The sequence below is a fragment of the Oncorhynchus mykiss genome, chromosome 22 (genome assembly GCF_013265735.2).
Source record: "Oncorhynchus mykiss isolate Arlee chromosome 22, USDA_OmykA_1.1, whole genome shotgun sequence".
Lineage (NCBI taxonomy): Eukaryota > Metazoa > Chordata > Actinopteri > Salmoniformes > Salmonidae > Oncorhynchus > Oncorhynchus mykiss.
This window is the reverse complement of record NC_048586.1, coordinates 37,168,116-37,182,561: the sequence shown is the minus strand read 5'-3', so window position 1 is coordinate 37,182,561 and position 14,446 is coordinate 37,168,116. Positions and strand designations below refer to the sequence as shown.

The 14,446-nt window shown below is 46.5% G+C and overlaps 1 protein-coding gene across 2 annotated transcripts in view; it reads right to left on the bottom strand.

Annotated features, from left to right (window-relative positions):
* Positions 1-14,446, bottom strand: part of LOC110501812 (voltage-dependent L-type calcium channel subunit beta-4-like) — a 68,323-nt gene that overhangs the window by 39,329 nt on the left and 14,548 nt on the right. The window contains exon 1 of one of the 2 annotated variants that reach the window (XM_036959228.1): positions 13,347-13,765. The exons of the other annotated variant lie outside the window; for it this stretch is intronic. Coding sequence (XP_036815123.1) covers positions 13,347-13,391 — 45 coding nt within the window. The 5' untranslated portion in view covers positions 13,392-13,765. Of the gene's footprint in view, positions 1-13,346; positions 13,766-14,446 lie in introns of those variants that run through there. 2 annotated transcript variants of the gene reach the window in all.

Sequence of the window (14,446 nt, the reverse complement as noted above, 5' to 3'; positions counted from 1 at the left end):
AGCAGCACAGCGAAGCCCCAAATGCCAGAACACAGCACATGCCTGCTGTGAGGGGGTGGATGATTCTGAGGGGAGCCGAGGGGACTCATATTTCAGGCCTCCTGACGAAGGTGCTGCAAGGCATCAGCGGTGCCGGTGACGATGATCAGCTCAGTGTGCAGTCACAAAGACAACTGATAGTTCTGGGTCACGATGTGTCTACTGTGACGTGTGATGTTGCTAAGGAGAAGACAAGGCACACATCCTACCTCTAGACAAGCTTGATCATAATGACACGTAATAAGTTACTCATTATGCCCTAGGCAGGGTTTCATCTGTGCAGATACTGTGCAGACAACTACTGATTAACACTGGCTGTCTGTCCACTTGGCCTATCACATTGTAGGCTACTGTACTGGACTGTAAGACTCACAGGCCCCATAGCATCAGCATCACCATCAGCCACTCGTCACCCCCTGCCCCTTGACCCCAGTCAGTCATGTGACCACATTACATGTTACATAAGGACAGCAGGCTCAGTGACGAGAGAGAAGAGGGCCACTATCATCTCCACTACTGCTCCTGCTGCTACTACTGCTGAAATTCATATTCTCTCTCTCTGACAAACGATCTTAGGCACTGCGTATATCAACCACGACCACCACCTTCTCTTCCATTCGCTCACAAAATTATTCAGTGTCTATATCATTTTCACATGCTATAACCTGTGAAGAACAGCAACCTCCCCCTCTCCTGTGTGGACAGTGTGGACTATGGAGCTCCACTGGCTTTAGGAGAAACAATAAATACCTAACAACACAGGGACATTTGGAGACATGGAGGGTTCTGTAGATATACTGTGACATGTTGTAACACACATGATGTCACAACCATGTGAGGCATGACATTCCTTTGGCCTATTTACATATATGGGTTGTAGGGTTTTCCACTGTACAATACGGAATAAAGCCAGCAGAGTAGCATGTTTCTCTGTGTACCAGCGATGAGCCTATACCGCCACCTCTCCTATCCACGCTTAACCCAACCCCTTCCTCTACTCCCAGCTCTCAACCTAACCTCCACCTCTCCTCTCTGCTCTCAACCTAACCTCTACCTCTCCTCTCTGCTCTCAACCTAACCTCCACCTCTCCTCCCTGCTCTCAACCTAACCTCCACCTCTCCTCTCTGCTCTCAACCTAACCTCCACCTCTCCTCCCTGCTCTCAACCTAACCTCTACCTCTCCTCTCTGCTCTCAACCTAACCTCTACATCTCCTCTCTGCTCTCAACCTAACCTCCACCTCTCCTCCCTGCTCTCAACCTAACCTCCACCTCTCCTCTCTGCTCTCAACCTAACCTCCACCTCTCCTCCCTGCTCTCAACCTAACCTCCACCTCTCCTCTCTGCTCTCAACCTAACCTCCACCTCTCCTCTCTGCTCTCAACCTAATCTCCACCTCTCCTCTCTGCTCTCAACCTAACCTTCACCTCTCCACTCTGTTCTCAACCTAATCTCTACCTCTCCTCTCCACTCTCAACCTAACCTCCACCTCTCCTCTCTGCTCTCAACCTAATCTCCACCTCTCCTCTCCAATCTCAACCTAACCTCCACCTCTCCTCTCTGCTCTCAACCTAATCTCCGGTCTCCTCTCCACTCTTAACCTAATCTCCACCTCTCCTCTCCACTCTCAACCTAATCTCCGGTCTCCTCTCCACTCTCAACCTAACCTCCACCTCTCCTCTCTGTTCTCAACCTAATCTCCACCTCTCCTCTCCACCCTTAACCTAACCTCCACCTGTCCACTCGTAACCTCCATCTCTCCTCTCTGCTCTCAACCTAATCTCCACCTGTCCACTCTGCTCACAACCTAACTTCCACCTCTCCTCTCCACTCTTAACCTAACCTCCCCCCATCCTCTCTGCTCTCAACCTAACCTTCCACTCTGCTCTCAACCAAACTTTTACCTCTCCACTCTGCTCTCAGCCTAACCTCCACCTCTCCTCTCCACTCTCAACCTAACCTCCACCTCTCCTCTCTGCTCTCAACCTAATCTCCACCTCTCCTCTCCACTCTTAACCTAACCTTCCCCCATCCTCTGGTACAAACCTAGTGGACCACACTGCAATCTACATGCATCTTCTCAACTGCTGAAGCATGAAGATCTAACAGGAAAATTCTCCACTGACTACATGGGTCCATGGCACAGTAATAGAATATAAGAAAGATATGATGCATTTGGATAAGACAAAATAAATAAATCTAACATGGTCACTAAACCCCATCTTAAATATAATAATAGTTAATAATTCACAAAGGACTTCCTCCAACACTACCATCTAAGATGAATCATCTTCCTCAGACATACATTTAGGCAGCAATGTGTTTCTATACTGGCAGACAAGCTGTTCTGTGGTTCAGCAGAAAGCGGAGGGTTTACTTCAACAGCACTCCACGGGATTCACAGTCAGACGATCACTCCACTTTGGAACACATTAGAACAGGCAGCCAGCTGGTCTGTCTTACCATTACTGCTGACTCAGCAATACTGGAGAGGATGGGGGAGAATAGGGGAGACAGCTATATTGGGAGAGATTGGGGGGTGATGGGGGAGACTGAGGGAGAATGGGAGAGTGGGGAAGGATGGGAGAGACTGGGGAGGATGGGAGAGAGGATGGGAGAGACTGAGGGAGGATGTGGAGAGAGACTCCACCATACTGGGGAAGGATGGGGAAGACAGTGGGAGGATCAGGGAGAGACTTAGCTATACTGAGGGAGGATGAGAGAGAGAGAGGGAGAGAGAGACACACATATAGCTGTGCATAAGCTCACGGGAGCAGAGAAACATGCTTACAAAAAGTTGCTTGACATGAGCAGTTACCCATGATGTATTGCTTTACAATACACCCTCCCACCAATGTTTTCTCCTGGAATAGCGCTTCCCTTTGCACAACAATCCTAACTAATTACAATCCAGACCAACTTTCACAGTGGAACGAATGCTTTTCCTTATTCCATTTTTTGTGATAGAGCATATGCTTCATGGCCTAAGTGTTATCATAGTGGTCAAGGATGCCCCTTCCAAATGAAAAAATACTACAGTTTACTATAGAATACTACAGTACTTACTATTATATAGTATATAGTAAACTGTAGTATACTGTAGAATACTATTGTAAATACTACAGTATTATCCGCAAAAAATACTAGTAAATACTACAGCAATGTTCGTAAAAAACACTACAGTCCGCAAAAACACAACCCTTTTTAAACTACAGTACTGTATACAAAAACACAACCCTTTTTAAACTACAGTACTGTATACAAAAACACAACCCTTTTTAAACTACACTACTGTATACAAAAACACAACCTTTTTAAACTACAGTACTGTATACAAAAACACAACCATTTTAAACTACAGTACTGTATACAAAAATACAACCCTTTTAAACTACAGTACTGTATACAAAAATACAACCCTTTTAAACTACAGTACTGTATATACTACAGTATTTAATATGCATATACCCTGCCCATTCCCCTCCCCCATATCACAATTTGTGCCACCCATAAGTGAGAAACCTACATGCCAAGTATAGACCATATATTATGTTCCCTACAGAGCAGAAGCACTGAACTATCTGTTCAGATCCCAGTCCTACCTACCTCCTGGTTGTAGTATCGTATCACATACATCTCCTCCCAGAACTTAATTGAGCAATTCCACACAATTTTTGTTGTAAATACGAGATTAGTAAATACTCTCCCGCACAGTAACTAATGTATGATTTTGGATCAATGTTCGTAAATATACCGTATGTACGGTTATGGAAAATTTGCTCTTTTAGTATTTCTCCAGTAGGTTTCCTGAAGGAGAAAATAAAACATAAATACTATAGTAAATACTACAGTCAATTCTGCAAAAATACTACAGTGAATACTATAGTATTTATACCATAGTATACTATACTATTTTTCATAAGGGTTCCCTCTGAGCCAGACCGAGGAATGTAAAGATCTTGTGAATCCACTGTAAAACAATATTCATGATGTATACTGAATATGTATACCAGATAACAATGACGTGTCATGAAAACATTTGAAAGCAATTCTTCCATCCACCACCGACTTCATTGGCCAAGGATATCATTCCACGGAACCCAAAGGTATAGGAAAACTGGAGCATCGTCTGTCCCTTACAAAACTTCACAAATATGCAGAACAAAAAAAAGGGTATCTTGGGAAAATTCTAAATATCCAAGACTGAAAAAAAACATTGAAATCAACCAGTGAGGCAGTTATATAAGGATTCATGCTTCCAGGGCAAGATTTTCATTAATACAAATAACTGTTATTTACTACCTCATTACGTACAGTAACAAGTCCAGAAATATGGGACAGTAAAGAAATCCAAATGAGACCACCACACCTTTATTATCTACAGTGTCATGACGTTGGCCTGGGGGTAGGTTAATGACCCCCCCCATAAATACCTTTCTCCCTTCCCTCTCTCTCTTGACTCTACAGAAAGACTCTTGAAGAGCCTTTGTTAAACATATAGTCTGGGAACATCAAAAGGTGGGGGGAAAGGAACATATTTCGGTAATCCAGACAGTTTAAAATATGCGTTGGTACTTAATGAATATGATGTAAGTTCGGTTGTCATCTGAGACATTCTTGTTAATGATAGGATGACATAAACTGTATCTTGGAAAGTCTACACATTATCAGATTAACATGGAATTGTTGTGCATTTGAAATGTTTAAATATGAAACTATTTGTGAAAAGATGAAATGTAATTTTAGCTTCCAAATGAGAGAATTGGGTTTTCATAAGGTTAAAGCTCTGCTTCATCAGTGGCCCGCCCCTGTGAAGAGACATTGGTTATAAACTATATAAATTGGGTTTTCATAAGGTTAAAGCTCTGCTCACTCAGTGGCCCGCCCCTGTGAAAAGACATTGGTTATAAACTATGAAACGCACCCTTCTCTCTCTCCACTATTTAAGCCCTTTACGAAAATATAACTTTCTGTTCGAGGACGTGTGGACAACAGACCTACGTTAAAAGGGCTCAGATAATAACCTAACGAAATTAGCATTGTGATTCAATGTGAAGGTGATGAGCGACACGCCGAATGGATGAATTTTGACCATACCAGCCAGAATATAGCATGAGCTTAAAGTATGGCAATTTGGTATGAACTTTGAACTCTTATTCACTAATGAAGTGATACCTCCTAGCAACCGGTTAGCAACCGCAGCTGTAAACGTGGGCTAGGAAAGGACAGACAAAGGATCTCTTCTAACAAGCTACACGATACTACCAAGTAACCAGTTTACCACCAGAGACACTCTTCAAAGGACAAGGAAGATCTCTGTTGGGCAACACGGCCAGCATCTACGACCAACCTACCGAAGCGCAGCTCAGAGTAAATATTTATTGCATTCTCCTTTTTCAGCTCGATAAATATTATTTCGTGGTGCCCCGACTTTCTAGTTAATTATCTACCTTATTAGCTTAATCAGGTAATATTAATTACAGAAAAATGATTTTATAGAGTAGCATGTCATATCACTTAATCCGGCATAGCCAAAGACACGCCAACAGTCAGACATGTACAGTATACACCACACTGCCACTGTGTAATGTCAGTTATTATGTACAGTATACACCACACTGCCACTGTGTAATGTCAGTTATTATGTACAGTATACACCACACTGTCACTGTGTAATGTCAGTTATTATGTACAGTATACACCACACTGTCACTGTGTAATGTCAGTTATTATGTACAGTATACACCACACTGCCACTGTGTAATGTCAGTTATTATGTACAGTATACACCACACTGCCACTGTGTAATGTCAGTTATTATGTACAGTATACACCACACTGCCACTGTGTAATGTCAGTTATTATGTACAGTATACACCACACTGTCACTGTGTAATGTCAGTTATTATGTACAGTATACACCACACTGCCACTGTGTAATGTCAGTTATTATGTACAGTATACACCACACTGCCACTGTGTAATGTCAGTTATTATGTACAGTATACACCACACTTCCACTGTGTAATGTCAGTTATTATGCGCTCTGTCCTCTGTGCTCTGTCCTCTGTGCTCTGTCCTCTGTCCTCTGCTCCAACTCCTATCTGATCCCAGTCAGTCTGAAGCTCTCAGAGAACCACTCATGCCCTCTCTCTCCCTGTCTAACTACCAATACCATAACTCCATCCTGGATCACTTTATATTCTGGATCACTTTATATCCTGGATCACTTTATATCCTGGATCACTTTATATCCTGGATCACTTTATATCCTGGATCACTTTATATCCTGGATCACTTTATATTCTGGATCACTTTATATTCTGGATCACTTTATATTCTGGATCACTTTATATCCTGGATCACTTTATATCCTGGATCAGTTAATATCCTGGATCACTTTATATCCTGGATCACTTTATATCCTGGATCACTTTATATTCTGGATCACTTTATATCCTGGATCACTTTATATCCTGGATCAGTTTATATCCTGGATCACTTTATATCCTGGATCACTTTATATCCTGGATCACTTTATATCCTGGATCACTTTATATCCTGGATCACTTTATATCCTGGATCACTTTATATCCTGGATCACTTTATATTCTGGATCACTTTATATTCTGGATCACTTTATATCCTGGATCACTTTATATCCTGGATCACTTTATATCCTGGATCACTTTATATCCTGGATCACTTTATATCCTGGATGTCATTGCCATGGTTAGTTTCTTAGCTGTACAGTAAATTGACTAACATTGGTCCAATATCATACAGTAGTTACTTTGTGGTAGAGTATTTACTAATCTCGTATTTATTAAAATTGTGCGTAATTGGGTCAGATGCTCGATTAAGTTCCTAAGGAGATGTATGTGATAAGATACTAGAACCAGGAGCAGAAGTGGGGCAGTAGCTCAACCCCCTTTGATCTGCAAGTCTATGGGCCAAATGTCCCTTCCCCTTTGTAAATTCTGATGATGCTCATACCTGCTAGATTGTGATTTGTCCAACTAATCAGTGACTAAAAACTAGCGCACCAGAACAACTGTTGCTCGTTAGTGTTTCCATCGAAAAGTCTTTGACAGACGTTACAATACCCTTTATGTTACATAGTAAGTACTTCATCTCTCGTGGACAGACTAACATTGGTCAAAGACAAAGCATTTGACAGGTGACACAGTGTAGACAGTGTCTGAGGACTGAGTACAGCAGATAACTGTGGTACCTTAACTGTCATAGTGCCAGATGATATGAACGATCCATCGCCCCTAAAACAGGAATGGACCTCCATCTATTTAAAGCTAGACTCCTTAATGGTGAAACTGCCACGTCCGATTGCGATATTACAACAACAAAGTAATTACTGCAAACAACAAACATCGTTTTTTTCCCCTCGGATATCATTGCAGACGTGACAGAACAGCAGCATGCCAGTATATGTACTGCAAAAAAATGATTGATGCGCGACACTCCCTCAGCACTCCGCACCTCCGGCAGCAATCCCACCTCCCTCAGCACTCCACACCTCCCTCAGCACTCCGCACCTCCCCCAGCACTCCCACCTCCCTCAGCACTCCCCACCTCCCCCAGCACTGCCCACTTCCCTCAGCACTCCCACCTCCCCCAGCACTCCCACCTCCCTCAGCACTCCCCACCTCCCTCAGCACTCCCACCTCCCTCAGCACTCCCCACCTCTCCCAGCACTCCCCACCTCCCTCAGCACTCCCCACCTCCCCCAGCACTTCCACCTCCCTCAGCACTCCAACCTCCCTCAGCACTCAGCACCTCCCCCAGCACTCCCCACTTTCCCCAGCACTTACACCTCCCTCAGCACTCCCACCTCCCTCAGCACTCCACATCTCCCTCAGCACTCCCCACCTCCCCCAGCACTCCCCACCTCCCTCAGCACTTCCACCTCCCCCAGCACTCCGCACCTCCCCCAGCACTCCCCACCTCCCTCAGCACTCCGCACCTCCCCCAGCACTCTCCACCTCCCTCAGCTCTCCCCACCTCCCTCAGCACTTCCACCTCCCCCAGCACTCCCACCTCCCTCAGCACTCCCCACCTCCCTCAGCACTCCGCACCTCCCCCAGCACTCCCCACCTCCCTCAGCACTCCCCACCTCCCCCAGCACTCCCCACTTCCCTCAGCACTCCGAACCTCCTCCAGCACTCCCCACCTCCCTCAGCACTCCCCACCTCCCCCAGCACTCCCCACTTCCCTCAGCACTCCGCACCTCCCCCAGCACTCCCCAGCTCCCTCAGCACTCCCCACCTCCCCCAGCACTCCCCACCTCTCCCAGCACTCCCTGCCTCCCTCAGCACTCCCCACCTCCCCCAGCACTCCCCACCTCCCTCAGCACTCCCCACCTCCCCCAGCACTCCCACCTCTGCTTCTTCTACAAAACAATAACAATGTTTGAGGGGCGGTCAGTGGCGCTGTTTTCCCTACTGTGGATTCCATCTTTAAATGGAAATGTAAGTTTTGGGAAATGTGTTTTCCCCGTATGATGATTGCTCCTACAGCAGCTCTAACAGCTTGCTGAGTGAGGGGGGGGAGTCTGATTCATCCATCAGCCAGTGTGTCACCATATTTGACGCATTTCCGAACGGAGCTGCAGTGCTTGAACACACTCCAGCAAACAAAATCCAGGAACTGTTTCCTCTACAAATGAAAAATGACATTGGCATCTCCGACCCTGGCTGGCCCGACCCTGGCTGGCCCGACCCTGGCTGGCCCGACCCAGGCTGGCCCTGGCCGGTGGCACAACATTGCACTACAGTCGATGCCCACGCAGAGGGGTCCGATTTTTACCACCCTTTCTGGGGAGAAAGTCTCTTTGCATCTTCAAAACAATTCACTCTGTATCGTCTATCGTCTCACTTCCGAAAACGGCAGCCACTGACACCTACAGACCTGTGATAAGCACTAATAACAACAGTCTACAGGAATATAGGAGCTATTCTGGAGCAGAGATGCCTTGGAGAAGAAACAACGAGACGTCCTCTCACAGAACAGATGATACAAACAAATAGACTTGGACAGATCTTGAGGATCTTGAGGATACAGCAATAGAACATACAGCAATAGAACATACAGCAATAGAACATACAGCAATAGAACATACAGCAATAGAACATACAGCAATAGAACATACAGCAGTAGAACATACTGCAGTAGAACATACAGCAATAGAACATACAGCAATAGAACATACAGCAATAGAACATACAGCAATTTAACATACAGCAATAGAACATACAGCAGTAGAACATACAGCAATAGAACATACAGCAATAGAACATACAGCAATAGAACATACAGCAGTAGAACATACAGCAATAGAACATACAGCAATTGAACATACAGCAGTAGAACATACAGCAATATAACATACAGCAATAGAACATACAGCAGTAGAACATACAGCAGTAGAACATACAGCAATATAACATACAGCAATAGAACATACAGCAATAGAACATACAGCAATAGAACATACAGCAATAGAACATACAGCAATTGAACATACAGCAATAGAACATACAGCAATAGAACATACAGCAATAGAACATACAGCAGTAGAACATACAGCAATAGAACATACAGCAATAGAACATACAGCAGTAGAACATACAGCAATAGAACATACAGCAGTAGAACATACAGCAATAGAACATACAGCAATAGAACATACAGCAGTAGAAAAGGTTCATGCCTGTATAATAGTAGTGTAATAACAGTGTCATTTCAGTGTACAGGAAGACAGATGGAGGGATAGTGTAAAAAGTGCTCAGTGTGAATCTATACTCCCCTTTCCCTCCCTACACTCCCCACCAAGCCCCAACACAGTGTGAATCTATACTCCCCTTTCCCTCCCTACACTCCCCACCAAGCCCCAACACAGTGTGAATCTATACTCCCCTTTCCCTCCCTACACTCCCCACCAAGCCCCAACACAGTGTGAATCTATACTCCCCTTTCCCTCCCTACACTCCCCACCAAGCCCCAACACAGTGTGAATCTATACTCCCCTTTCCCTCCCTACACTCCTCACCAAGCCCCAACACAGTGTGAATCTATACTCCCCTTTCCCTCCCTACACTCCCCACCAAGCCCCAACACAGTGTGAATCTATACTCCCCTTTCCCTCCCTACACTCCCCACCAAGCCCCAACACAGTGTGAATCTATACTCCCCTTTCCCTCCCTAAACTCCTCACCAAGCCCCAACACAGTGTGAATCTATACTCCCCTTTCCCTCCCTACACTCCCCACCAAGCCCCAACACAGTGTGAATCTATACTCCCCTTTCCCTCCCTACACTCCCCACCAAGCCCCAACACAGTGTGAATCTATACTCCCCTTTCCCTCCCTACACTCCCCACCAAGCCCCAACACAGTGTGAATCTATACTCCCCTTTCCCTCCCTACACTCCCCACCAAGCCCCAACACAGTGTGAATCTATACTCCCCTTTCCCTCCCTACACTCCCCACCAAGCCCCAACACAGTGTGAATCTATACTCCCCTTTCCCTCCCTAAACTCCCCACCAAGCCCCAACACAGTGTGAATCTATACTCCCCTTTCCCTCCCTACCCTCCCCACCAAGCCCCAACACAGTGTGAATCTATACTCCCCTTTCCCTCCCTACACTCCCCACCAAGCCCCAACACAGTGTGAATCTATACTCCCCTTTCCCTCCCTAAACTCCCCACCAAGCCCCAACACAGTGTGAATCTATACTCCCCTTTCCCTCCCTACACTCCCCACCAAGCCCCAACACAGTGTGAATCTATACTCCCTTTTCCCTCCCTACACTCCCCACCAAGCCCCAACACAGTGTGAATCTATACTCCCCTTTCCCTCCCTACACTCCCCACCAAGCCCCAACACAGTGTGAATCTATACTCCCCTTTCCCTCCCTACACTCCCCACCAAGCCCCAACACAGTGTGAATCTATACTCCCCTTTCCCTCCCTACACTCCTCACCAAGCCCCAACACAGTGTGAATCTATACTCCCCTTTCCCTCCCTACACTCCCCACCAAGCCCCAACACAGTGTGAATCTATACTCCCCTTTCCCTCCCTACACTCCTCACCAAGCCCCAACACAGTGTGAATCTATACTCCCCTTTCCCTCCCTACACTCCTCACCAAGCCCCAACACAGTGTGAATCTATACTCCCCTTTCCCTCCCTAAACTCCCCACCAAGCCCCAACACAGTGTGAATCTATACTCCCCTTTCCCTCCCTACACTCCCCACCAAGCCCCAACACAGTGTGAATCTATACTCCCCTTTCCCTCCCTACACTCCTCACCAAGCCCCAACACAGTGTGAATCTATACTCCCCTTTCCCTCCCTACACTCCCCACCAAGCCCCAACACAGTGTGAATCTATACTCCCCTTTCCCTCCCTACCCTCCCCACCAAGCCCCAACACAGTGTGAATCTATACTCCCCTTTCCCTCCCTAAACTCCTCACCAAGCCCCAACACAGTGTGAATCTATACTCCCCTTTCCCTCCCTACACTCCCCACCAAGCCCCAACACAGTGTGAATCTATACTCCCTTTTCCCTCCCTACACTCCCCACCAAGCCCCAACACAGTGTGAATCTATACTCCCCTTTCCCTCCCTACACTCCCCACCAAGCCCCAACACAGTGTGAATCTATACTCCCCTTTCCCTCCCTACACTCCCCACCAAGCCCCAACACAGTGTGAATCTATACTCCCCTTTCCCTCCCTACACTCCTCACCAAGCCCCAACACAGTGTGAATCTATACTCCCCTTTCCCTCCCTACCCTCCCCACCAAGCCCCAACACAGTGTGAATCTATACTCCCCTTTCCCTCCCTACACTCCCCACCAAGCCCCAACACAGTGTGAATCTATACTCCCCTTTCCCTCCCTACCCTCCCCACCAAGCCCCAACATGGGGTTCTCTTACTGATGCCCATCACACGTCAACGTAAAGCTGGGTTGCTCCATAGCAATGGAGGATAATGGTTGTGTTTATGAAGACCTGTTGTAGCTCTGCGTAGGTCGACAGACACTATCTCCATGCACTGATAGGACTGCGGCATCGCTCTGTGTTTTAGACCTCAAGGTTCTTTGATCGTCGGCATTCCTATGTGTGTGTTGTCTTTACTACACCTTTCCCTCAGATAGAAAGAGAGTGAGAGGAGAAAACAACAGAGCGAGAGAAGGAAAATGGTGAGACGCTTTCCTTTTAAATGAGACAAAATGTTTGCAGCTCTCTGTTCCAAGAGGCTACAGAAGGATACATTAAGCAATCACAACCTTAAAGGGAAGGCTAGGGCTCGGCTGGCTAAACACACACACAGCGAGAGTTACAACATTTACTGGCTAATCAGTCATCCACAGGCATGGTAGATGGTCGAGAGAGAGCCCTGTATGTCCAGATCAGTGTTCAATGATATGGAATGAAGGAATGGTTCCTCTGCCTGTTCTCCTTCAGTGGCATCACACAAAGCCACACAGAGAACCGTACAGAGAAGCTACAGAGAACTGTGCAGAGAACCAAGACAACCTACAGAGAACCAAGAGAACCTACAGAGAACCAAGATAACCTACAGAGGACCAAGAGGACCTACAGAGAACCAAGATAACCTACAGAGGACCAAGATAACCTACAGAGGACCAAGATAACCTACAGAGGACCAAGAGAACCTACAGAGGACCAAGAGAACCTACAGAAAACCAAGAGAACCTACATAGGACCAAGAGAACCTACAGAGAACCAAGAGAACCTACAGAGAACCAAGAGAACCTACGGAGAACCAAGAGAACCTACGGAGAACCAAGAGAACCAAGAGAACCTACAGAGAACCAAGAGAACCGTGCAGTTAAGAGATGACAGTAACACAGAGACACATGCGTCCCTCTTCTCTCATCCCCCCTTCCCTCCATCCCTCCTCTCCCCCTCCCCTCCCCCCATCCCTCCTCTCCTCTCCCCCTCTCCCCCTCCACTCACCTCCCCCCCTCCATGGTCCACCCACCTACTCTGTTCCAACTCAACAGAGGAAACATAATATACAAGCTGAATCTCCAGCCTCCCCCAACCCTGTGTGTGTGTGTGTGTGTGTGTGTGTGTGTGTGTTTGCATGTTCAACCAGCATCAACTGTGTGGTTCTGTCAATACACAGGCATCTCTCTCTCTCTCGCTCTCTCCCTCTCTCTCTCACACACGCAAACAATGAGAGAATAACAGCACCGTACAGGCAGTTACCACTGCTTACATGGTCTACCCTTACACTACACCCCATTACTCACCGCCTCCGAGTCTTCCAATCCATGTAGGTACAAATTATCATACATGGAGGTTTGATATTCCAACAAGCACCTCTTGAGAATTGACAAAAATAGCAAGGATGGCTTGAAGAACCAGCACCAGAGATGGATTAACAGGGGTTACATTCCCTCTAGAAAACAACAACACTAAAGCAGAAATGAGAAACAGGTGGAGTTTTTCTTATTGTTCTCCTCCCTGAGCCTTGACGGTGAATTAGATGGTTTCCCCCCCTAGCTTAAAGAATTGTCCTTATTTCCATCATCTTAATAAGGCAACGCAGAGCTTCAGTTATCCTCAGATGCTGCTGTCTAGATCCAGACCTGGCATTTTATCTCCCTTCCAAACAGAGAGCAGGAGAGGAGAGCCAACCATTCCTCAATCACAGGCTGATGACAGAGCAGGGGGGCAGGCTTCTGATTGGCTGCTTCATGCTCCAGTCAGCTTGGAAAAGCATTCTCACTGATGGTGAATAAGGAAGTGAGAGAAAAGGAAAGGAGATGAGGGGATAGGAAGGGAAGAGGTACGGGAGAAGAGGAGGGTCTGTAGCTTGAGAGCAGCCGACTTTCCCCTCCACCTCTAACAGTGGTTTCTTGTATTTCTTTACCAGTGTCTAAAACCCTGTGTTGTATTCTCTCCATCTCTCTCTCTTTCACTCTTTACCTCTATCTCCTCCCCTCTCTCTTTACCTCTATCCCCTTCCCCACTCTCTCTTTACCTCTATCCCCTCCCCTCTCTCTCTCTCTCTTTACCTCTATCCCCTTCCCCACTCTCTCTTTACCTCTATCCCCTCCCCTCTCTCTCTCTCTCTTTACCTCTATCCCCTCCCCTCTCACTTTACCTCTATCCCCTTCCCCTCTCTCTCTTTACCTCTATCTCCTTCCTCTCCCTCTCTTTACCTCTATCCCCCTCCCCTCTCTCTCTTTACCTCTATCCCCTCCCCTCTCTCTCTCTATCCCCCTCCCCTCTCTCTTTACCTCTATCCCCCTCCCCTCTCTCTTTACCTCTATCCCCCTCCCCTATTTCTTTACCTTTATCCCCTCCCCTCTTCCCCTCTCTCTTTTTAATTTTCCTCTGTCATAAG